The 25990-nt window shown below is 41.9% G+C and overlaps 1 protein-coding gene across 4 annotated transcripts in view; it reads left to right on the top strand.

Moving 5' to 3' along the window:
- LOC133754363 (zinc finger protein 260-like) overlaps positions 1-25990 on the top strand; it is a 65339-nt gene that overhangs the window by 25564 nt on the left and 13785 nt on the right. For 2 of the 4 annotated variants that reach the window (XR_009865225.1, XM_062184850.1), the window contains exons 2-4: positions 817-943; positions 1186-1278; positions 2488-4236. Coding sequence is in view for 3 of the 4 variants with exons in the window: in XM_062184850.1 (XP_062040834.1) it covers positions 820-943; positions 1186-1278; positions 2488-4236 (1966 nt within the window). In the remaining variant the exon portion in view is untranslated. Of the gene's footprint in view, positions 1-816; positions 944-1185; positions 1279-2487; positions 4237-14840; positions 20860-25990 lie in introns of those variants that run through there. The other 2 variants (XM_062184848.1, XM_062184851.1) reach the window with 2 other exon arrangements.

The raw sequence follows: 25990 nt of genomic DNA, 5'->3' as shown, positions 1-25990 counted from the left end.
ACACTTGTGCCATCTTTTGCTGCTTTCCCAGGAGCAGTGGCAGGGAGCTGGCTCAGAAGTGGAGCAACTAATACACAAACTTGCACACATATGGGTTGTCAGCATTGTTCATTCCCCTCATAGTGTCACATAAGGTTTCTAGTCTTTCCCGCTGAACACTTCTACATTCTTCTCCTTAACATTGCTCATTTATGGGTCAATATTGTCCCTCTTTCAGCCTGCCCTGCAATCCCCCTTGACAGATTCTGGCCATTTGTGACCTGAAACTCCTGTTCCTTGAAGTGGGTATTTTTTACAGTCTTTAGAACATAGTTTGACTCCCTGTTGAATGCTTTTGTGTGGCTGCCCAATGCTCAATAAGTCTAAAAAGAAACCAGATCCTTGGGGCCGGTGCTGTGGCATAGAGTGTAAAGCCGCCACCTGCAGTGCTAGCATCCAAAATGGGTGTCGGTATGAGACACAGTGGTTCCACTTCTGATCCAGCTCTTTGCTATGGCCTGGCAAAGCAGTAGAAGATGGCCCAAGTGCTTGGGCCCCTGCACCCTTGTGGGAGACTCAGAAGAAACTCCTTGCTTCTGGGTTTGGATCGGTGCAGCTCTGGCCATTGCGGTCACCTGAGGAGTGAACCAGTGGATAGAAGAACTCTCCTCCCTCTCTCTCTGCCTCTTCTTCTCTCTCTGTATAACTCTGACTTTAAAAAGAAAAAGAAAAAAGAAATATCCTTAATTCCTCCTTCATACCCATGTAGAAAATACACAACTGTGAGTGTTGTTATGTGACAGAATTGATATGTTGACCAAAAGTGTTCTATCACAGGTGATGATAACATTTGAAGACCTCGCTGTGTACTTTACCTGGGAAGAATGGCAGAATATGAACAAAGCTCAGAAAATCCTGTACAAGGATGTGATGCTAGAAACTTACAGCAGTCTGTTCTCCTTGGGTGAGTGACATCCATCACAAGCTGAATGGCAATATTTTCTTGCTATTTGACAAATAAGTGAACACTTCATAAAATTTAATAATGCGCAGGTATAGAATTTAAGTCCATGAATAATCTGAAAACCTGCCATCGAGGAAAGGATTCACATTGGAACATCTGCTGCATAGCTCCTAGACCAAGCTGTACTCCTCTAGTTAACCCAAAATAGATTTCACAAAGTCTTACATTGTTTCCATTAATAGGAAAATGCATTAGCAAACCTGACTTGATCTTCAAGTTGGAGCAAGGTGCAGAGCCATGGATGATGGAAGAATGTCTAAATCAGAGCCTTCCAGGTCAGTTTGCTCATAATGGGCAGGGGGGCCAAGGCAGAAAGAGTGCAACAGGTCTTGACTGGTGCTCTTTCCATGAATTATTACCAAGTCTTACTCCTGATGACAGCTGGTTTTGTGCACCAGACACTCAGACACAGAATATCTATGGCTACCAGTATTTCTCCAACTCTTTTATTCTTGGATGAAGATGTTCTTTGATTTCAAAAAGACAAACAAAACCCTTCCAGTCCTCCTCTGATGTTACTAATGCACTTTTCTAGTTTAGATACATTCCACAAATGCTAATTTGTCCTTCTATACACTTTCATAACTTTTCCTTCATTAAGCTATTAATTCCTTTGGTGCTCATTAACTGGGTAACTTATAGAAATTTGTTACTCATCACTCAGATTGAGTTCCAATCATGTTTTCCTGGACAGGAAACTTGCTATTTTAGCATCTCAGGACTGAAGCAGTAAATACTTTCTCTTTCTTTGTCTCTTTTAATTTTTTTCTCTCTCTGTGACTCAGATAAATAAGAAAATGATAGGTTGTTGGAAACATTTGAGAAGTGAGCCAGAGGCTGACAACCCCCTGTTTCATTCTCTTTTTGTGTCTCATTCTCTGTCTCTCTGATTCTCAAGTGAGTAAATAAGTAAGTAAAGGGCACATGATGGTCAGGAGTAAGCCTCTATGCTGTGATGTCATAAATCATGGAATTAAGCATGAAAAGCATGAAGCTAAGCATGCAAATAAGTGATTCTAGACTCATTAAGACAGTCGTGAGATTCTGAGTATCAAGGTCACGTTCTTTCTGACGTACTATAGGGGATCAAGCACATGAACCATCATTTACTGCCTTCCAGTTTACATAAGCAGATGTATTGGAAGCAGAGTAGCCAGGGCTGAAACTCGCACTGTTTTTGGTTGCAGGCATCCTAAGCAGTGACTTAACACATGTTGCCACAAAACCCATTCTGCCATACTTGAAAAAAAATTCAGTTAGTAAACAAGATTATGTTGAACTTTGGGTTATATATTGGAACAAATTAAAATATCCATGTATTAGGGAGTAAAAACAATATAATTGTCATGAATTAGTATCTTGAACTAATATTGTAAAAATCTTATGCTACTTGGATAACAAGTAACTTCATTTCCTTTACATGAATATGCTAGAAGAAACAGTTATATGTGATTCAGTGACATAGTTATATTTTATTCTTACAGTTTCCATGAAAAGGGGTGACCTGCCTAGGATCAACCAGGAAAGTCAGGACAAAAATCTGAATCAGAATGTAATGAAAAATAATAAGACATCAACTCCCAAGAGAGCTGAATTAAGAAAAACACTTAATTTAAGTTCAAGCCATATTCCAAAACTGATTATTGAAAAGAGAAATAGTGAGCATGGAAAAGCTACGTTCCGTAAATCATACCTCATCATGCATCAGAAAATTCACACAGAGGTTAAACCTCATAAATGTGATGACTGTGGAAAAGCCTTTTATAGTAAGTCACAAGTCATCAGTCATCAGAGAATCCACACAGGGGAGAAACCTTATGAATGTAATGACTGTGGAAAAGCCTTTAGCCGGAAGACAAACCTCATAATGCATCAGAGAATTCACACAGGGGAGAAACCGTATGAATGTAATGACTGTGGAAAAGCCTTTGCTAGTAAGTCACAACTCTTCAGACATCAGAGAATTCACACAGGGGAGAAACCTTATGAATGTAATGAGTGTGGAAAAGCCTTTGTCCAGAAGTCACAAGTCATCAATCATCAGAGAATTCACACAGGGGAGAAACCTTATGAATGTAATGACTGTGGAAAAGCCTTTGTCCAGAAGTCACAAGTCATCAATCATCAGAGAATCCACACAGGGGAGAAACCTTATGAATGTAATGACTGTGGAAAAGCCTTTGCTAGTAAGTCACAACTCTTCAGACATCAGAGAATTCACACAGGGGAGAAACCGTATGAATGTAATGACTGTGGAAAAGCCTTTGTCCAGAAGTCACAAGTCATCAGACATCAGAGAATCCACACAGGGGAGAAACCTTATGAATGTAATGACTGTGGAAAAGCCTTTGTCCAGAAGTCACAAGTCATCAGTCATCAGAGAATCCACAAAGGGGAGAAACCTTATGAATGTAATGACTGTGGAAAAGCCTTTGCTAATAAGTCACAACTCTTCATACATCAGAGAATTCACACAAGGGAGAAACCGTATGAATGCAAGGACTGTGGAAAAGCCTTTGTGCGGAAGTCACAAGTCATCAATCATCAGAGAATCCACACAGGGGAGAAACCGTATGAATGTAATGACTGTGGAAAAGCCTTTGCTAGTAAGACACAACTCTTCAGACATCAGAGAATTCACACAGGGGAGAAACCGTATGAATGTAATGAGTGTGGAAAAGCCTTTGTCCAGAAGTCACAAGTCATCAGACATCAGAGAATCCACACAGGGGAGAAACCTTATGAATGTAATGACTGTGGAAAAGCCTTTGTCCAGAAGTCACAAGTCATCAGACATCAGAGAATTCACACAAAGGAGAAATCGTATGAATGTAATGAGTGTGGAAAAGCCTTTGCTAGTAAGTCACAAGTCATCAGTCATCAGAGAATTCACACAGGTGAGAAACCGTATGAATGCAATGACTGTGGAAAAGCCTTTGTCCAGAAGTCACACGTCATCAGACATCAGAGAATCCACACAGGGGAGAAACCTTATGAATGTAATGACTGTGGAAAAGCCTTTGCTAATAAGTCACACCTCATCAGGCATCAGAGAATCCACACAGGGGAGAAACCGTATGAATGTAATGACTGTGGAAAAGCATATGGCCATAAATCAGACCTCAGAACACATCAGAGAATTCACACAGAGGAAAATCCTTATGAATGTCATGACTGTGGAAAAGGCTTTGCAGCTAAGTCGGACCTCATCAAACATCAGAGAATTCACACAGGTGAGAAACCTTATGAATATGACTGGAAAAGCCTTGGCCAGAAAACAAAACTTAGAATGCATTAGAGAATTCACACAGGGGATAAACCTTATAAATGTAATTCCTGTGGGAAAGCCTTTGGCTAGAAGTCACAACTCATAATGCATTGGAGAATTCCCCCAGGGGAGAAACCTTATGAATGAGATGATTGTGAAAAATCAGCCTTTGGCCAGAAATCAAACCTCATAATGCATCTGAATATTCAGATAGGGGAGTATTCTTCTATATGTAATGACTATGTGAAACCCGTTGACTGTAAGTCAGAATTCTTCATCACAGAATTCATACATGGGTTGTTGCAGTTGATTTCTCAACAATGTTGCAGTAGATTCATTTCTGAGAGGAGGTGCGTGGTGGGGGCAAGAGGTGTGGGGTCACCACACAGACCCCGGGCATCAGATGAAAGCAGGCTTGAGGCAAGCAGCCCACAGACTCATTTATTTCAGTTTGTACAACAGCTTATATAGCCAAGACCAGCCTGTCCTGTCAATGGGCGCTGTATGCCCCAACCAATCACAGCCTGTTGCCAGGCCAGCTCCATTGCCAGGTGGGTTTCAAAGCCATTCCTGAGTACCTGACGCTGGCTTGCCAGCGACCATCTTCTCATTCCACCACAAAGGGGAAAACCTCATGAATGTAATGATTGTGGGAAAGTGTTTTGCTATCAATTTTAGCACCTAAGACATCAGAGAATTCACAAGCAATTTCCCTCACAGTCACAAAAGGGAGAACCTTATGAATAGAACAAGTGTAGAAAACCCTTTTGCTGTAAATCATACCTCTTTAAACCTAAGAAAATTTACATGAGGAGAAATTTTATGGGCTGTAATTACTTAGAAAGCCATAATTCAACCCGCATTGCACATCATGAAATTCATATAGATTGTAGGATGTCTGGCTGTAATGTTTTTGGAAAGCTGTGGCTGCTGGTGGCAGGATAGCTGGTATTGGCACTACAGCCAGGGATGCTGCTGTTCTTGCTGCTGTTGCTGCTGCCCCTGAGGGTGTCTGAGTAGGGCTATGCCTGGGTGGTAGCTGCAACTGCCATGATATTGACCATTTCCAAGTTGTAACAGCCTCAATTTCTGAGTTCTTGTTACGCTGGCTATTGGCTATAAACCCAGCAGTTTTGGATGTATTTATTACCTTCACTGAATTGGAGAACTCCTAGGTGGTCATCTCCTCCACCACTATATCCACCTTGGTTCTGAAAGCCTCCTTGGTTACCTCTATGTCTTCAGTTGAATATACTTGACTTTTTTCAAGCTAGCAAAAATTGTTAGATCTTTATGACAAACATACAGACAACTTATAGCTTCCAAATCTGTGTTTTCACTGAAGTAGTTTTTAGGTTCAGATTTTAGGTTCAGATTTTGGGATGTCGGCACTTCAGGCCAGGTCATTAACCCACTGCACAGCAGTGCTGACCCCTGATTTTGTATCTTGCTACTTTACCAAAATCTATAGGAATAGTTTGATTTCTTCCTTCCCAGTTTGTATCCCTTTGATTTATTTTTCTTGACTAATGGCTATGGCTAAAACTTCCAGTACTATATTGAATAGCAATGATGAGAGTGGGCATCCCTCTCTGGTGCCGGATCTCAGTGGGAATGCATCCAACTTTTTCTCATTGAATTTGACGCTGGCTGTGCATTTGTCATAAGTTGCCTTGATTCTGTTGAGGAATGTTCCTTCTATACCCAATTTCTTTATAGTTTTCATCATGAAAGGGTGTTGTATTGTATCAAATATTTTCTCCACATCTATTGAGATAATCATATGATTTTTCTTCTGCAGTTTGTTGAGGTGGTGTATCTCATTGATAAATTTACCAATGTTGAGGCCGGCGCCGCGGCTCACTAGGCTAATCCTCCGCCTGCGGCGCCGGCACACCAGGTTCTAGTCCTGGTCGGGGCGCCGGATTCTGTCCCGGTTGCCCCTCTTCCAGGCCAGCTCTCTGCTGTGGCCCGGGAGTGCAGTGGAGGATGGCCCAAGTACTTGGGCCCTGCACCCCATGGGAGACCAGGATAAACACCTGGCTCCTGCCATCAGATCAGCGCGGTGCGCCGGCCGCAGCGCGCCAACTGTGGCAGCCTTTGGAGGGTGAATCAATGGCAAAGGAAGACGTTTCTGTCTCTCTCACTATCCACTCTGCCTGTCAAAAAAAAAAAAATTTACCAATGTTGAACCATCCCTGCATATCAGGGGTAAATCCCAATTTGTCTGGGTGGATTACCTTTCTAGTGTGTTGTTGAATTCTATTGGCTAGAATTTTATTAGGATTTTTGCATCTATGTTCATCAGGGAAACTGGTCTATAATTCTCTTTCTCTGCTGCATCTTTTCCAGGTTTAGGGATTAAGGTGATGCTGGCTTTGTAGAAAGAATTTGGGAGGATTTCCTCTCTTTCAATTGTTTTGAATAGTTTGAGAATAATATGAGTTAGTTCTTTAAATGTCTGATAGAATTCAGCACTGAATCCATCCAGTCCTGGGCTTTACTTTGTTGGGAGAGCCTTTATTACTGATTATGGGTCTGTTTAGGTTTTCTATGTCTTCATGGTTCAATTTAGGTAGGTTATATGTGTCCAGGAATCTAGGCCATTTCGGCTAGATTTCCCAGTTTGTTAGCATACAACCCTTTGTAGTAGTTACTGATGACTTTTTTTATTTCTGTGGTGTCTGTTGTTACATTCCCTTTTTCATTTCTAATTGTATTTATTTGGTCTTTTTCTACTCTTTTTGGTTTGTTGGGCCAATGGTGTGTAAATTTTGCTTATTTTTTCAAAAAAACAGCTCTTCATTTTGCCAATCACTTGTAATGCTGTTTTGGGTTCAATTTTGTTGATTTCTTCTCTAATTTTAATGATTTCTCTTCTACTAGCTTTGTGTTTGGTTTGCTCTAATTTTTCTAGATCTTTGAAATTCATTGATAGTTCATTTATTTGGTGCTTTTCGAATTTCTTGATGTAGGCAACTTTTGCTATAAGCTTTTCTCTTAACACTTCTTTGGCTATATTCCATAAGTTTTTTTTCCCCCCCCCAAGGGAAAGGGTTTATTGGGAAAAACCCAGCAGACCAGAGGGAAGGGCTGAAGAAGGAAAAGGAGAGAGAAGGAGGGTGGACTGGCTTGTTGGGTCTCCTTGAGGTCTGCCACCTATCTTTACATTTCTGATGCCTAGTTTTCATTTCCTCCTAATTTTTGTTAAAACAGACCAGAGGATGTAATCAAGGGAGTGCTCAAGTCCCATCTCTAATCTTTGTGGCCTAAACTAGAAGCCTACAGTCACAGGCATGTTCTGCAGTGGTTTTTCTGAGGTAGACAATGCCCATAAGGAAAACTATGTTCTTACTTTAAAACTTTCTTTCCCTTTGGTCTGAAAGGGAGGTTTTCCCTGTTTACTGTTTACTTTGCTGATGGTGAAGTAAATCTAGCTATGAAATTATAATTAAAGTTCTCATTTTGGCTTTGCTATTACATAAGAATGTTAACCATCTCTTTTATAAGGTCTAAAGATTTCTTTGTGCATCCTAGAGAGTCCTTCCACGTAGCCAGTTTCCTACCTTGAAGAGAACAGATAAATGAGAAAACAAGTCAGGCTTAGAATAGAGAAATGAGGGAGTAAGTCCTAGATTGCCTACTGACAATAACAATATCAAATGAAAACTTAGCAAGTGATTTCAACCATTAGATAACAACGTAGGAAAACATTTACCAGAAGGTCCAATGCCTTCTGTAAATGTTAAGAATACATGTATTTGGAAACATCTCTTATATATTTAATGTGGTGTAACTGGTTTAACCAGCAAATTCAAGCAGAAGCATATAAAATGTTTCTAGTTTCTTTCTACCAACACTTTTAAAACATGATACAGAGATTCAAGTCACATGAATCAAAATGCATCTTTGATTCATTTCAGCTGTTTAAATTCATGGGCACTCTTTTACCTATAAGTCAATTAAAATAAAAATGAATTTTTCCATGTATACATGCAATATGTGTACACATATAACCTACAAGATAGAACAATAAAGCGTTTTCAGAATAGCTTTTTAAAAAAATCTTTAACTCCTTTTTGTAAATTGCCAGTTGACTCAAATTACTTTCTGCTCTTAGTAAACTTAGTTAACCATACTTTCTGTCAGTTGGTACCTGTAATACATTATTGGCTTCATCTGTCTACAGAGCAATTCCAAATTACTGAATACAACAAAAGTGGCTGGAAAAAGTCCATCAGGACCTATAGGAGGAGGACAGCTAAACACAGAACCAACAAGAAATCTGATATATAAAACTGTGGATGACAAGACCTTAAATAATCATGATTAAAATTATAATTACATTAACCAACAAGAGGCACTTGCTTACTTCACACAGTATTTTTTAAAGCACCTGTAGGATTTTACAAAGCATTTAACTCTTTTAGGCCTCTGGGGCTTTCTCATTAAAATAACCGTCGCATCTAGTAACACAAGGTCATTAGACTTTTTAATCAGACCATTTTATTTTATAGAAACTTAAAATTTAGCACCACTTCACATCTTGACAGTACTTCTAATATAGTCCAAATAGCCTGATTAGTTGGTGTCTCTACAAGATGAGAGACATGTATGTCCTTTGATTTTTTTTCCACTTCAGCCCAAACTGGAAAAACTGAAGTCCAAAATTTACTCGAAATTTCAATCCAAATTCTTTGGAACTGTGATTTTTGATTTTTTGCATGTCTGTCAAGGATGCCAAGAAGGCTCAAAATCCAAAATATGTGGTTTAAATAAGATTTCTTTACATGACATAATAGAGACCAAATCTGACATTGTTAAAAGGTGATTATTCAAATGTTTGAAAATAAGCACGTATTTAAATAACCCATAGATCTTCATAAAAACTCAGCTGTTTTCAAACAATTAGAATTTAACAGAGACATCAAAAGAAGATAATAGATTTCTTTCACTCATTGGTTTAAGAGAATCAGATTTTAATTCTATGTCAAAGAGAAATAGATTAGTGTACTTGTGATGTTTTCCATCTGCCAATGTCCTTGATGTACATTTTGAAATAACCTGTTAAAAATCTCCAGATTAAGATTAAGGTAACACAGCACATTTCAGCCTAAGTTACTCTAAGCAATGTTGAACTATTTTCATAGACAGTGTATAAATTAACCCAAATAGTTTTTTTATACAATATAACATGCTGAGTATACAAAAGTTTACATTTAGATGCATTTATTTCATTTACCTTTACCCCATTTAAATTAGTAGTTACACCTAAATGACTTAGGATGCTGTTATTATATATCTATCTGAATTTGATTAAAATTAAAATTGCATTAATCTAAAACAAGTACTAATTACCCATTGCTGATTACCCAGAAACCTGTTAAAATAAATTGCAAAAATAAGTGCAGTAAGTTACAAGCAATATTTTTAAAGGTAGTGATCGTCCTAGATTCAAAGAGAAATTCCTTCAAACTCAGTGTCTAGTTATTTGCCTTTTACTTAAGAACACCTTAGGCCCAGGACATCATAGTCAGCCACTTGGGACTGCATCAAGTCAGTTCCCAAAGGTGACAGTGGGCCAGAGGTCGATGCACCAAAAATAAGAAGTGGAATTCAGAAGACGTGATTTTCCTGTCTGGCTTGCTCATGATAAAACAAAAGAGCCATCAGAAGGGTGGGATACCTAATTTGTTTCACAGTAAGCAGGGAGCCCAAAAGGATGGGATTACTACTCCCTTGCTATTCTTATGGTAAAACTGCAACAAGAGAGAGAGGGACACAAGGACAGTTGGAGGACAAGGGCTGGAGAGTGAAAGCATGGAGACAATCATTCCCAAACTGTTAAGACAGAGAGAGTAGACTTTGGACCAGGCCTGGATCTAGGACCAGTCCTGGTTCTAAGATAAAGTCCAAATTCTAGCGAGAAGAGAAGAGAGTGAGCAGAAAGTAGTGAGATGAAAGGGGGAGAGGAGAGGAGAGCCAATAGCATAGAGAAGAGAGAGCAAGAGAGAGAGAGAAGAGCCATGCAGTGCATCTTTAAAGATTCAAAACCAGAAATGCTCTTGTCTCTATAGCAGCATTCAGATAGAGTTCTTTAGAGTTTAAATAAAACCCAAGAGGTGCATGTGTCTGGGGCAAGGGTTAAGACCCAACTAGGAATGCACACACACCCTGCTAGGTGTCTGTGTCCCCATCTGGCACTGCATTTGATTTCACATTCCTACTCCCACACATTCTAGAAAGGGAGCAGGTGAGCACCCAAGTCCTTGGGTCCCTGACACCCAATATGGGAGACCCCGATTCAGTTTGAGATACTGGTTTTGTGACTCGGGCCTGCTCACTTCTCAGGGAGGAAAGAGCACATGCAAAGGCCCAGAGGTGGCTCAATATCTGTGTCTAACAAGGGCATCCAATGTGTGCAGAGGGATAGATGGGCAGGAGGGCAGGTGAGTGAAGGTCTCCAATGTGAGGAGAGGAGCTGAGTCCTGCCCTGAAGGGGACAGAGCCTGGTATGGGTTTTAAGGACAGCAATGCTGGGAGTCCACACTTTGGGCTGCTGGGCATAAAGAAAATCCACACCAGGGAGCAGATGGGGGCAACAAGTCTGCCACCTCATCCCCTGCCTGCTTGCTTCCTCAGCCCTGCCCCCAGGTGAAGGACAATCACCTGAATGAGGAGAACCCAGGTCTATACCTGGCCAATGACAGCTGTAGGTCAATGCAAAGGAAAGACTTGCCCAGAGAAAGTTCCAGAGGCACTTTCCCAACCACACATTCACTGCCTCTCATGGAAATACAGGTGACTGGGATTTGAAACCTGACTTAGCAAAAGCACCTGCCCACTAGCCCCTCAGGGCTGCTGTGTTTAAGTATCAATCTCCCTTCTGGCACCCAGGGTCCAGGGAACCTGAGTGGTAAGTGGCAAAGACTCACAGATTTGTTCAAGGCCACAGATTGGGGAGAACACGTCTTAGGGAAGGGGCTGTGATACTGGACATGACCAGTTATGGAATGAGAAGCAAGATCAGGAGAACCAAGCCCACTGCAGGCCCAACCTAGGCCACCTCTGTGACACTCAACTGCAGCCGCTTCTTGGGGGACTTGTCATGGTGTTGTGGACTTAGGGCAGGTGCATGCATGCCAGCAGGACCTGTGTTCCCATTGCACCTCTGACATCAGTAGCCAGATCACATGTGTGCTGGGAACTCACACAGAAAATCTGTGTGTCTGCCCTGCATGTGGCTCACAGCCTTAAACATCATGATCACCATGAACCATTTATCACTCTTGGAGGTGACCTTGAGATTTCTCTGAAATCATTTTCTACTGTAACTTCCCAGAGCTCCTCCAAGAATAGCCTGACCACTGCTCAAGCTGAAGCACTCACAGTCCTGATTCTGTCCTGGAAAGAGGCTGAACACCAAAAGGGCTGTGATCCATCTTGGTGGAGCATCCATGTTACCTTCAGATTTGAAAGAAATGATCATGATCTAAGAATAATCTGAAGTCCCCCAGAAACATGGAGTTAAGACATGTAAATGGGTGTGGAGAGCTTCCCTGGGTGGAACCCGAGGGGCCCTCTCTACAGGCAGCCCCCAGCTTTCCTTTCTGCTCCCTCCTGTTTCAAAGGTACTTTTTGAAGGCCAGGGTGTGGCCAGGTGCCCCATTGTCCTGACATTTGCAGAGAAAACCCCAGTACAGGGCCTGCCATGTTCTTTGCTAAACCCAGGCCACAGTTAGAATTCCTGCCCAGCCTGGCCATTCCTGTACACTGTGATATGATGAACTTTGGCCTTCAGAGGTGGGGTCTTGTTCTCCATTGGCAATGCAGGTGGACTTTGGGAATAGACACTCTCAGCTCTGCCTCAATGCACATCACTAATGGCAGGACCTCCCTGCTGTGTCACAGTTGCATGGACCCTCCTTCCTGTGCAGGAGCAACTGAGCAGGTTTGAGCCTCTCCCTACCATCATTGACTCCCTCCCCCTCACAAGCCTCACCATGATCACCTCTAACCCCTTAAAATCCCACACCCCAGACACTCCACACTCCCACCTTGCCCCAAACCTCACACCCAATCCCCCACCCACCACTAGCCCCCATCAGCCCCCCCCCCCCCCCAGCCAGCTTCTGGGAACCATTGCTCTCATCTCAGGGCCAGGAGGTCAGCCTTTGTGTTAGCCCCAGAGCAACGAGAGGGGTCTGTACTTGTTCAGGTGAGATCCATCTGGTAGTCAACTCCATCCAACCATGCCAAGGTGAACACCGGACCCAAACACCACACAGGACCAGTTCCATGTATACAGATAAGATTTTTTTGATGAGAAGATAAAAAAAGTCTCAAGCAATGAAAGTGCTCAGGCATCTCAGCTTACACACTGAGGTAGGCTACCTGAGGACCACAATTCAGCTGCGGGGGCCAGGGCTACTGACTGGGCTGACAGACAGCAACCACACAGGAGGAATCTGAGGATCCTCCTGCCCAGCCCCTGCCAGCCCTTGCTCAGGACAGAGGCCAATGCTGATGTCCCAGACTCAGCTGCTGGGAATTCTGGTACCACCAGGTGTAAACTGCTCCTGGGCTGGGTCTGGGGGTGGAGAGGGCAGCCACAGGGATGGGCTCAGGGCTTGGGCTTGTGCCCAGGCTCCTCTCCTGCACCTGTCTAGGGAAGGAAAATACAACCACTGGGGCAGCAACAGCAGCCTTCGGCTCCAGCTCTGGTAGTGACTCCAACTCTGGCTCTTATTCAAGATGCTACACGGACTCCAGCTCTGAATCTGAATCTGACTCTGACTCCAGCTCAGGCTTGTGCTCTCTCTGTTTCTGAGGTGACAGGGGAGAGTAGGTGATAAGGACAGGTGCACTCTGTACCTCCCTCATGCCCACAAAATGATGAGGCTGTGCGGAAAGACCACTGCCAGAACCACGCTCTGCCAACAGGGCTGTACCTGCTACAGGCTCCACCGTTCCAATGGCAGGGACATCCAGCTGGATCCTCCAGGGCCAGATGGCTCTGAGGCTCCAGCGTCTGGCAGCAGACCCATGCCCACCACGTACTCCTGGGCCTCTGGGTCCTCGGGAACCCCCAGGGGCTGCACTACGGTCACCTCCTTGACCTCAGCTCCTGCTTATAAGGGGTTAAACCACCATTACTGGTTGGAGATTTCTGGTGTAGGCCTGCTGCAGGGGTCCGGGCTGAGCAGCCAGCTCAGGAGCTCCTCCAAGGCTGGGCACAAGCACAAAGAAAGATGGGTCCAAGTCATATAGGTCACCGAAATAACTCCCTGGTAAAGCAGACAAAAACCTGGGTCTTGCAGCCACTTAGGTAGGCATGTGGAATTCTGTTGTCATAGGGCTCCTTATGAAGTCAGATTGAGAAATGGACCAATGGCAGTCTGGCGGGGACTTGCATGAATTTCTATTTTACGGGAGTTGGTCCTTATGAAGTCAGAGATGGGCAGGGACCGATCAGCCACAGCTAATCCTTGGGGCTTCCTCTTAATATCAAAGACCCCAAGAGCTTTTGCTCAGATTGGTGATACAGACTGATGTTCATAATTTGAACATTAAACACGTAGGATGTACCTATGGCCTTTTCATTTCTAGTATAATGAGTGATAACAATTGTTGGGTCTTTAAGACCTCTGATTGTCTACATGAAGAGACACATCCCATTTTCTTGAACCTTTGAATGATAGGTCTCAGAATAATGTTACAACTTTTCTGGCATCAGGATAACCTTGACAAAGTGTTCTGTTACCCATGACACCACCAGGCACATTATTCACATGGGCAGAGCTGAGAGGAAGGGATCTTTTATCATCCTTTTCCACTAAGATCCTCAACAGATTTATTAGAAACCCTAGGGGACCAGAAGGTAGCTGGGTTGGTATAGTCCAGTTGTGGAAGGCCATCCAAGTGTCAACTGAGAGAGCTGCAGCCTCCAAATTGTCCTTAGAATCGGAGGGAGAAATTGAGGCATTTCCTGATGTCTCAGGGTTCCTAGGCTACTCTAACAAAGTGTCTTGAACTGAGACATTGAAAAAGAACTGAAATTCTTTCCTCAGTGTTTGTTCTGGAGGCTGGAAGATGAAGGTCAGAGCTCCAGCAGACTTGATGTCTGGAAGGAACTCAATCTGCTGCTGGCCTGTCTTCATGGGGTGTCTTCAGATTTTGAAAGCACAGACCTCACCCCATCTAGCCCTTTAGACAGACAGGTAGCCTGTGGCCTACACTGGGATCCAGATTAAACCCTGCTACATCAGCATCCCATGTGGCACTGGGGGAGGCCTGGCTCCACTTCCAAACCAGCTCTCTACTATATTCCCAGGGTAAGCAACAGAAGATGGCCCATGGGGAGACCTGGATGGAGTTCTAGTCTCCTGGCTTTGGCCTGACCCAGAGGTGGCAATTGTGACTATTTGGGGAGTGAACCAGCAGTTGGAAGCTATCTCTCCCTCTTCTTCCCTCAGTCTTGCCACCTTTTCTCTCTGTCTCCTGCCTTCACTCTCTATAACTGTGACTTTCAAATAAATAAATGTCTTTTTTTTTTTTTTTTTTTTTTAGAAAACAGAAACTCATTCATCCTGTAAAAGAGATTGGAGCCCTAGTCCTGTGTTCCCCACCTCTGTATACTGTAGCATGGACCTTGAAGTTCGATCATGAAGTTTGCAGGGATACGGAGTTTCACCACTAGATCTGCTCTGCATAAAAGGGATCTTTGTGGTTGTACAGCAGGAACCCAGACTGGAAGCCAAAGCCATAAAGAAAGATCTCTGGGAAGGCTGATTGTCTGGTAGGATCACATTGTGCTGGGTATGTGTTAGAATAGTGTACTTTGGCCCTTAAGTCTACAAGTATTGCATGCTACTCCCAAATTTAAAAATATTCTTCAATTTCTTAAATCTATGAGTTTTAAGCTTTGTTTTAGAGATCTTTTGTCTCCTTGGTTACATTTATTCTTGGGCATTCTTTTTCTTTATTGTAGCTATTCAGCATGGAATTGCTCTCTAGGTTTCTTTTCCAGATGATTCACTATCAGTGTATAACAGTGCTACTGGTTTTGTACATCGACCTTTTTGCAGCTTTGCACAATGTCTTAGTTCTATCAGGTTTTTGGTTGAACCTTAGGGGTTTTCTAAGATCACGTCATTTGCCAACAGTGATGATTTGACTTCTCCTTTCCAATTTGGAGGTCTGTTATTTTTCTTGCCCAATTTCTTTAGCTAGGCCTTCCAGTACATGTTGACTAAAATTTCAAAAAATAATTTATGTGTATTTTATGTTTTAAAAATTTATTTGACAGGTAGAGTTAGAGAGAGAGAGAGAGAAAGTTCTTTCTTCCATTGGTTCACTCCCCAAATGGCCACTGTGGCTGGCACTGCGCGAATCCAAAGCCAGGAGCCAGGCAATTTCTCCTGGTCTCCCATGCAGGTGCAGGGGCCCAAGCACTTGGGCCATCCTCCACTGCCCTCCTGGGGCACAGCAGAGAGCCGGACTGGAAGAGGACAACCGGGACTAGAACCAGCACTCATATGGGATGCCAGCACCACAGGCGGACCGCCGGCACCCCTTGTGTATATTTTACTGCCTTTTAGCATTTATCTGTAATTTGCAATGTCTAGAAATAGATTGTTATTCCAATGCATATTGTTAATTTTTAACCTGAAAATCTATAAGGAGTTATAGAAATCAAATTATGATAGATAGAATTAAAGAGGAGAGAATTATCCAACACAGGAAGTAGGCTACACAGCCGACTCAGAATGACAAACGCACTTAGCAGCAGTCTGACCTCAGAATCAGCCCTTCAGGCATTTGGATCTGGCGGAAACGCCCATGAGAGCATTTCAGGCGTGGGAAGCCAAGAAACTGTTGCAAAAAAATGATCACGTGAAAGATCTGTGAATGAGATCCCAGTGGAAAGAAGTGGCCATCAAAGAAGGAGGTACTTTTTTCTGAAGAGAGGAGAGAACTTTCACTTTATTTATGACTCTGTCTATGCACTGACAGAGTTTGTAGACTCAAAGGGCTTCCATGGCCTTGGCAGCTCATGACAAGAGTCTTGGGTGATCACTGATGTCATGAGTAAGTGCATCAATTCTTAAATCAACAACAGGAGTCACTGTACACTTACTCCCCATGTAGGCCTTCTGTCCTTAATGAGTTGTAATATGAGAATTAATGGTAACACTTGTTTCCAAAGAATATTTTATATTGTGTGTGGGGGGAGTGCAAACTGTTGAGATCTTTACTTAGAGTTGGTCTTTGTATATAAAGATAATTAAAAATGAATCTTAATGAATAGTGGGATGGGAGAGGGTTTAGGAGGTGGGACAGGAGTTGAGGGTGGGAGTATGGCTATGGGAGGAAGAACTGCTATGTTTTCCTAAAACTTTACCTATGAAATTTGTATTCATTAAATAAAAGCTTTCTAAAAAAACATGTAAAACAAAATCTCAGGGAGAATTATTGTATAAGTTTTTATGTAAACATTAAAACATTTTATTAACAGTAAAAAAGAAATGTATAATAAAATAATAAAAATAATAAAGAAGTCATCCTCTGAAAGCTGAAGAATGGCCAATTCTGGTGGAGTCACCAGTCCAAGTTCAAAGAATCAGGGGAACATCAGTGTGTAGGTTGTGGTCTGTGTGCAAAGGCTGAGTTGTAGGGGCAGGATAAGAAGAATGCCCTATGTGTGTCTCTTTGTTGCATTCATATGGCCAGTGTCCTCCTTCAGGAAGTGCCCAAATATAATGCAGAATGTCCTTCAAACCAGCCCCGAGACATCTCATCCTCTGTTGATCACAGCGAACTTCTCAAGTGACCACAGGCAGAGTCTGGAGCAGGGAAGACAGAGTGGCAGCAGTGGGGACCAGGGGCATTTGGGCCAGTTCTCCCTGTAACTTGCTTGTGTCTCCAGGGTCTGCTCAGAGTGGATGAGGAGTATTCAGCTTGATGAGAGCATGTTGCTGTGCACACCCAGTGGCTTGCTGTGTCAGATGGCACCCAGTTCATGATGGGCCTTTGAGACAGAGCACCAAGTGGGCAGCCAACTTTTCTATCTATGGAAACTTGAATCTCTCCTCTTGATCACTGTCTTTCCCAAAAACCTTTTAGCTTTCCTCATCATTTTATAAGGAAAAATATATATCTAGTGGACATCATGGATCAAGGTCCTCCTAGTATGTGAAAACTTGTCTTTGTGCATGGCTTCTTTGGCATGAATTATTTTTATATATAAAAGACTTATTTGTTTATTTGAAAGGCAGAGTTGGGGGGGGGGGGGACTTCAATCTGCTGTTTCATTTCCCAAATTGCTGCAATGGCCAGAGCTGGGTCTGTACAAAGCTAGAATCCAGGAGCTTCATGCAAGTCTCCAATGGGGATGCAAGGCTCCAGGAGCTTGGGGCATATTCTGCAGCTTTCCCTGGCTATTTGTAGAGAGCTAGATCAGAAGTATAGCAGCTGGGACTTAAACCAGCACCCATATGGGATGATGCAACTGCAGGCAGTGGCTTTACCCATTACACCACAGTGCCAGCCCCTGAAAATTATTTTTAAAGTGTAAGAATGGTGATGCTTTAGTTGACAATGGGAATTTGAGATAATATAATAATTGGTAGGCAGTGGAAGGTATTTACTACTCCCTTTCCTTAGATGTAAGTTCTAGCGGTGCTTTAGTAACACACACAAATATAAAAGCAGACTTTTATGGAAAGTAGTTATGGTTAACCTTGCCTATATAAAATGAAAGAATAATATTTTAAAAGGCTAACAAGCCAGTGAAATAGTGATCATTCACAAAGACTTGCTGATATGGATGAGGAAATTCCATTTTTCTCAGTACTCAGTTATTTCAAGATTTAAACATATATTAGCTGAGGTGAAATCATTAACAACTAAATTGTGTAATTAAATCTGGAATTAAACACAAACTATGTTTTATTTAACTTTTCTCCAACTAGGAGACATAAATGTTAAAATTAGCATTTTGGAAAGTATTAAATTTACCTATTATTTGATAGCAAAAAAGAGGGAGAGGAGAGGGAATGAGAGAGAGATAAAGAGATCATCTGCTAATTGATTCACTCCTTAAAGACCAGCAACAACTGGGACAGGGACAGGCTGAAGCCATGAGCTGGTTACTGCATCTAGTCTCCCATGTGGGTGGCAGGGACTCAGGTACTTGATCCATGACCTGTTGCCTTCTAGGGTGCATATTGACAGGAAGCTGGAGTTGGAAGTAGAGCTAGGAGTCCAGTACGGAATGGGGGCATCTTTTCTTTTTTATCTTTTTTTTTTAACTTTTATTTACTAAATATACATTTCCAAAGTACAGTTTATGGAATAAAATGCCCCCCCATAACTTCCCTCTCACTCGCTCCCCTCCCATTGCCCACTCCCTCTCCCATTCCATTCACATCAAGATTCATTTTTGCCGGCGCCGCGGCTCAATAGGCTAATCCTCCGCCTAGCGGCGCCGGCACACCAGGTTCTAGTCCCGGTCGGGGCACCGATCCTGTCCCGGTTGCCCCTCTTCCAGGCCAGCTCTCTGCTGTGGCCAGGGAGTGCAGTGGAGGATGGCCCAAGTGCTTGGGCCCTGCACCCCATGGGAGACCAGGATAAACACCTGGCTCCTGCCATCGGATCAGCGCGGTGCGCCGGCCGCAGCGCGCCAGCCGCGGCGGCCATTGGAGGGTGAACCAACGGCAAAAGGAAGACCTTTCTCTCTGTCTCTCTCTCTCACTGTCCACTCTGCCTGTCAAAAAAAAAAAAAAAAGATTCATTTTCAATTATCTTTATATATAGAAGATCAATTTAGTATATATTAAGTAAAGATTTCATCAGTTTGCACTCACACAGAAACACAAAGTGCAAAATACTGTTTCAGTACTAGTTATAGCATTACTTCACATTGGACAACACATTTAGGACAGATCCCACATGAGAAGTAAGTACACAGTGACTCCTGTTGTTGACTTAACAATTTGACACTCTTGTTTATAGTGTCAGAAATCTCCCTAGGCTCTAGTCATGAGTTTCCAAGGGTTTGGAAGCCTCTTGAGTTCATGGACATTGATCTTATTTAGACAAGGTCATAGTCAAAGTGGAAGTCCTCCCCTCCCTTCAGAGAAAGGTACCTCCTTTGATGGCTCATTCTTTCTACAGGGATCTCACTTGCAGAGAGATTTCATTTAGGTGTTTTTTGTTTTGTTTTATTTTTGTTTTTTTGTTTTTTTGCCAGTGTCTTGGCTTTCCATGCCTAAAATACTCTCATGGGCTCTTCAGCCAGATCCAATTGCCTTAAGGGCTGATTCTGAGGCCAGAGTGCTATTTAGGTCTGCCTTTCTATGAGGCTGCTGTGTATCCCACTTTCCATGTTGGATCATTCTCTCCCTTTTTTATTCTATCAGTTAGTATTAGCAGACACTAGTCTTGTTTGTGTGATCCCTTTGACTCTTAAACTTATCAGTGTGATCAATTGTGAACTGAAATTGATCACTTGGACTAGTGAGATGGCATTGGTACATGCCACCTTGATAGGATTGTATTGGAATCCCGTGGCATGTTTCTAACTCCACCATTTGGGGCAAGTCCGATTGAACATGTCCCAAATTGTACATCTCCTCTCTTTTTTCCTGCTCTTATATTTAACAGGGATCACGTTTCCATTAAAATTTAAACACCTAAGAATAATTTTGTTTTAATTACAGAGTTCAACCAATAGTACTAGAACAAAAAAATACTAAAAGGAATAAAGTATTACATTGTACATCAACAGTCAGAACAAGGGCTGATCAAGTCACTGTTTCTCATAGTGTCCATTTCACTTCAACAGGTTTCCCCTTTGGTGCTCAGTTAGTTGTCGCCGATCAGGGAGAACATATGATGTTTGTCTCTTTGGGACTTGCTTAATTCACTCAGCATAATGTTTTCCAGATTCCTCCATCTTGTTGCAAATGACCAGATTTCAGGAAAGTGAAGAGGCAACTGATAGAATGGGAAAAAAGATTTGCAAACTATGCAACAGATAAAGGGTTGATAACCAGAATCTACAAAGAAATCAAGAAACTCTACAACAACAAAACAAACAACCCACCTAAGAGATGGGCCAAGGACCTCAATAGACATTTTTCAAACGAGGAAATCCAAATGGCCAACAGACACATTAAAAAACGTTCAAGATCACTAGCAATCAGGGAAATGCAAATCAAAACCACAATGAGGTTTCACCTACCCAGGTTAGAATGGCTCACATTCAGAAATCTACCAACAATAGATGCTGGAGAGGATGTGGGTAGAAAGGGACACTAACCCACTGTTGGTGGGAATGCAAACTGTTTAAGCCACTATGGAAGTCAGTCTGGAGATTCCTCAGGAACCTGAACATAACCCTACCATACAACTCAGCCATCCCACTCCTTGGAATTTACCCAAAGGGCTTTAAATTGGCAAACAAAAAAGCTGTCTGCACATTGTTAGCATCTGAAAATCTTACTCAACTGTTTAATTGTTTACAGATAACATGGTTATTTTCTTGGTGATAAAGTACATAAATATATGTTCATTATAACTCATAGTCTAATTATAAAAATTATAAGAAAATTATGAAACATTTTAGGATATAATACATGAATATTCACTAATCCCATCAACCAGTTATGGGATTTAATTGTTGTCCTTTTGAGTGTATATTTGATGTCAAATATCTATTTAAATTATATATAAAAACACATAATGTGAATGCACTTCAATTATTTTATACATAGGCTTGAAACCTACTCTTGGCTTCATGTGATGACCAACTTTTCATATTCTTCCTTATTTTAGATGTGATTTTTAGGACTTGCAGTGCATTTATAATAATTTACCTTGCTGTGTTTAATCAATTTTTACTGTTTGACACATATTAATATGATAATACTTCAGATACACAGAGAATTATTTCAATATGTTTGATCATTTACATTTAATATATTGATTCATCTGGAATTAGTAGAATTTGATGTGCTGCTAATTCCTCTTGGAGATGCATTTTACATATTATCTCACTAGTAGTGAATGTGATTTATAATTTTCCTAAGCCTCTGCTACTACCACCTATTGTGGTTTGACTTTGTCAGATTAGTAACTGGTAAGCACTATCCGTTTGACTTGTTATACCACTGCGAGTGAGGCTGCAATAGTTTTCTTCTGCTCATTGTTTATATTTCTTCACTAAATAAGGGATTCCTGTCCTTCACCTCCTTTTCCAATAGTCACTCTGATTTACTGGCAGTGAATACCATGGGATTCAGTTTGCTTAGAACTACTGAATAATATTTTATTGTTCAGACTTTATAGAGCTGTTCTACACATAGACTTTGAAAAAATTATTTAGTTATTTCCATGGGAAAGAGAGAAAGGGAGAGAAGCGTTCCATTCCGCTGGTTCACTCTCCAGATTCCTGCAATGACGAACTGAGCCAAACTCTAAACCAGTAGCCAAGAACTCAATCCAGATCTCCCGTGTAAGTGGCAGGTATCCAACCACTTCAGGTATTCTGTCTGCCTCCCACAGTCTGCATTGTCAGGAAGCTGGAATCAAGAGCCAGAGCCGGGAATTAAGCCCACATGATCAGGTGCAGGATGTGGGCTTCTTAACTAGTGTCTTGCTGCCATGGCAAAAGTCCATCCAGATATGTATTTCTTATTTGACTCTTAATTCATATTCAAGTGGAGTAATGGACCTTGAAAACCTAGCTATGACTTTTCTGTGGGCATTGGAGAGATGAGTAGTTTTCAAGTTGCATCCAGATTCATTATCTTCCTTGTAGTTGCTAGACATGAACCTGTAATAGGTGTGAAGAAGGGAAACCACTGCAAAAGAACTCGGGGACCCTTTTACTGCGTCTTCTGCAGCAGCTGTGCATCCCACAGTCTTTGTCACAGCTGGATTCCATCACAAATTCAAGTGGCAAAAACAGATCTTCTTATAACCAAGGCTTGGAAACAACTTTAGAACTTCTCCTGTGTTCATTTTAAATTACTTTCTTCTAGTATATTTTATCATGAACCTTTCTAGAACTAGGAAGGTTCAGTTATAAATTAGTATGTACTTTAGTCAGTAGTAATTAGTATGAGCAGCTTATATAAGTTCGCTGTATAAATCAAGCATATATTATGTAAATATATGTTAAATCCCAAATTCTGTGTTGTTTAAGGGGCTTTTTATTTTATTGTTAGTATGCCTGATTTTTTGGACTTAAGGGAGTTGAATATGACATTGAAAATGAACATACAATTTGTCTGTCTCACTAAATCTCTTTTGTCAGCATACTGTTCATCATCTGATAGCCAAAGGCTAGGTCCAGTAAAACCTACAATCACAAGAGTCAAATAGCACTGAAAAGTCATTCCAAAGTGCTATAGGCTTGCAACAGTGTGTCTTCTTCCTGGGAATCTAATAGTCCTTTTGAGATGGGTTAGAAGCAGGATTCACTCAATCTAGCCCTTCCTGACCTGACCTGGATGCATTGCCAGCTCCAGACCCATCAGAAGCAAGCACTGTCCAGAACCTTTCTGTAAAAGACTGCTTGTGTGTTCATACATAAGCTCCCATTAAACCTTGTCTGAGTTGCACATTGGCCTCTTATTATTTTCCATTACAAGGAAGTCAAATAACTTGGGAACAGTATAACTTTTGGCCACATGGAGCATATTGTCAGTCATCTCAAACCCAAGATTCTATATGCTGAGAACTTTTGTTTTAATCTTATTTTGAAACAAATATAAAAATAAAATGAAACATGCACAATCTAAATGTATGGTAATTACATTAAAAGTGTTGGGATAATTTAAGTTATTTTTTCATGAGTGCATTATTTACTCCCTCAAAATTTTAGAATTAATTTTGTCCTAGCCAGTATGTCTCAAAGTATTGTACAATCGGCCGGCGCCGCGGCTCACTAGGCTAATCCTCCGCCTTGCAGCGACAGCACACTGGGTTCTAGTCCCCGTCGGGGCACTGGTTCTGTCCCGGCTGCCCCTCTTCCAGGCCAGCTCTCTGCTGTGGCCAGGGAGTGCAGTGGAGGATGGCTCAAGAGCTTGGGCCCTGCATCCCATGGGAGACCAGGATAGGCACCTGGCTCCTGCCATCGGATCAGCGCGGTGCGCCGGCCGCAGTGTGGCAACCGCGGCAGCCATTGGAGGGTGAACCAATGGCAAAGGAAGACCTTTCTCTCTGTCTCTCTCACTGTCCACTCTGCCTGTCAAAAAAATAAATAAATAAATACAATAAAAAAAATTTTTTAAAAGTATTGTATACTAATTGAGAGAAGATGGAATGGATCATTAGATATAAGTAAAAATTCAAAACTTATTTTACACCTTTAGACAAACTATGGCTCTTTTTATACAGAACAAGAACAATGGAACTAATGATATTGATTATAATATAAGTTATGATAACAATAACATCTGAGGCTGGCACCTTGGCTCACTTGGAGAATCCTTCGCCTGTGGCACCAGTATCCCATGTGGGCACTGGGTTCTAATCCTGGTTGCTCCTCTTCCAGGCCAGCTCTCTACTGTGGCCCAGGAGGGCAGTGGAGAATGGCCCAAGTGCATATATTATGTAAATAGAAGTTAAATCCCAAATTTAACTCCACACGGGAGACCAGGAAGAAGCACCTGGCTCCTAGCTTCAGATCCCTGTGGTGAACATTTGGGGAGTGAACCAACAGAAGGAAGACCTTTCTCTGCCTCTCTCTGTCTATAACTCTACCTGTCAAATAAATAAAAATTAAAAAATTTAAATACAGGCCAAGATGGCAGATAGTGAGGGCGTGCACCAATAGTCCGTGAAAAGATAGTTTAATAAAAGTGGAATTACTGTAGCCTCAGGAAAAGTCTCAGGAAAAAACTGCAGAGGGAACTCTTTCAGATCTAGTGGATGTGACACAGAGGACCTATGGGGAGAGCAAGGTTGCCCACCGTGTGGAAGCCGAGCCATGGGAGCCAAGCCACAGAATCTGTGTGCCAGCACTGGAAGGGGAGGTAAGACAAAAACCTCAGAAACCTGAGACATTGGTGGGGAAAGGCAGAATGAGGCCTGAGGCCCCACTGGGGAAAGTTTGCCAGGCTGACTGGAGGAGAGAAAAAAATGAATAAATGAGGGGAACCAGCACAGACACTAGCCTCTCTCTCCTCTCACCTTACTAAACCAAGCAAGACAAAGAGCAGGCGCCATTTTACATATGTAAAGTGGCAACCACCAGCAGCCAAGCAGAAAAACTTGACTCTGGTTGGGAGAAATAACAGGAGGTTAGAATCTGGTGAAAATAGGTGTAGTTAATGATCTGTGACTGTGAAAATCAAAGGGGGGTGGGGGGCAAGAGAACTCACCGAGTACACAAACTCAGTAACCTTGGCAACCCAGTGAGAGACTGTGGAGAAATTTGAGAACACACTGAGGGCTGCATAAACTCTTTGTGTGGTCCTAGGGGTAGATCAAACAAATACCCACAGAGGCCAGATTTCAACTACCCTCAATTCCACTCAGCTATGCAGAATTACTTCCCAACTCAGTCAAAAAAAAAAAAAAAAAAAAAAAAGAGCGAGTGATGGAGAGAACAATCTGAGTGAGTCACCTTTGGCACACCCTTAACCCTGAAGAATCAAACAGAGCTCTCTGGCCATACCCATCACAGCCTCTAAGGATCTATCAAAGCAGACAGCCCACTTAATCTAGAGTCATAGTATAATGAGAAAAAAACACCACAGCAAAGAAACCAAAGAATATCTCCAATATGCCAAACAGAAAATGCAGAAACCGAGGTAACAAGAGCAAGGAAGACACTATGATGCACCCAAATGAACAAGACACCACAATTCAAGATTATAAAGATGAAGAGATAGAGGAAATGCAAAAAGCGGATCTCAAAAAGTTGATAAGAACATTAAGAAGTTCTCAAAAACAAATTCTTGAGTTACAGAAATCCTTAATGGACAAGATAGAAAATCTCTCAGTGAACATGAAACATTAAGGAGCAATCAAAATGAAATGAAACAACTAGTAGAACATGAAACTGTGGTAGTGACAAGAAACCATAATGAGATGAAGAACTCAATAGATCAAATGACAAACATATTAGAGAGCCTTAAAAACAGAATGGGTGAAGCAGATGAGAGAATATCAGAAGACAGAGAACAGGAAAGGAAACAGTCAAATCAAAGAAAAGAAGAGCAAATCAGAAATCTAAAAAATATTGTCGGGAATCTACAGGATACTATTAAAAAACCCAGCATTCGTGTTCTAGGAGTTCCTGAAGGCATGGAGAGGGAGAAAGAACTAGAAGGCCTTTTTAGTGAGATATTAGCAGAAAATTTCCCAGGTTTGGAGGAGGACAGAGACATCCTAGTACAGGAAGCTCATAGAACCCCTAATAAACATGACCAAAAGAGATCCTAACCATGACACGTCGTAATCAAACTCACTACAGTGAAACATAAAGAAAAGGTCCTAAAATGTGCAAGAGAGAAACATCAGATTACTCTCAGAGGATCTCCAATTAGACTCACAGCTGACCTCTCATCAGAAACCCTACAAGCTAGGAGGGAATGTGAGATATAGCCGAGGTACTAAGAGAAAAACTGCAAGCCCAGAATATTATATCCTGCAAAGCTCTCATTTATGAATGAAGGTGAAATAAAGACCTTTCACAGCAAACA

This window comes from Lepus europaeus (genome assembly GCF_033115175.1).
Source record: "Lepus europaeus isolate LE1 chromosome 23 unlocalized genomic scaffold, mLepTim1.pri SUPER_23_unloc_1, whole genome shotgun sequence".
Taxonomy (NCBI): Eukaryota; Metazoa; Chordata; class Mammalia; order Lagomorpha; family Leporidae; genus Lepus; species Lepus europaeus.
The sequence above is the reverse complement of the archived record's forward strand: the minus strand, read 5'-3'. Positions and strand labels throughout refer to the sequence as shown.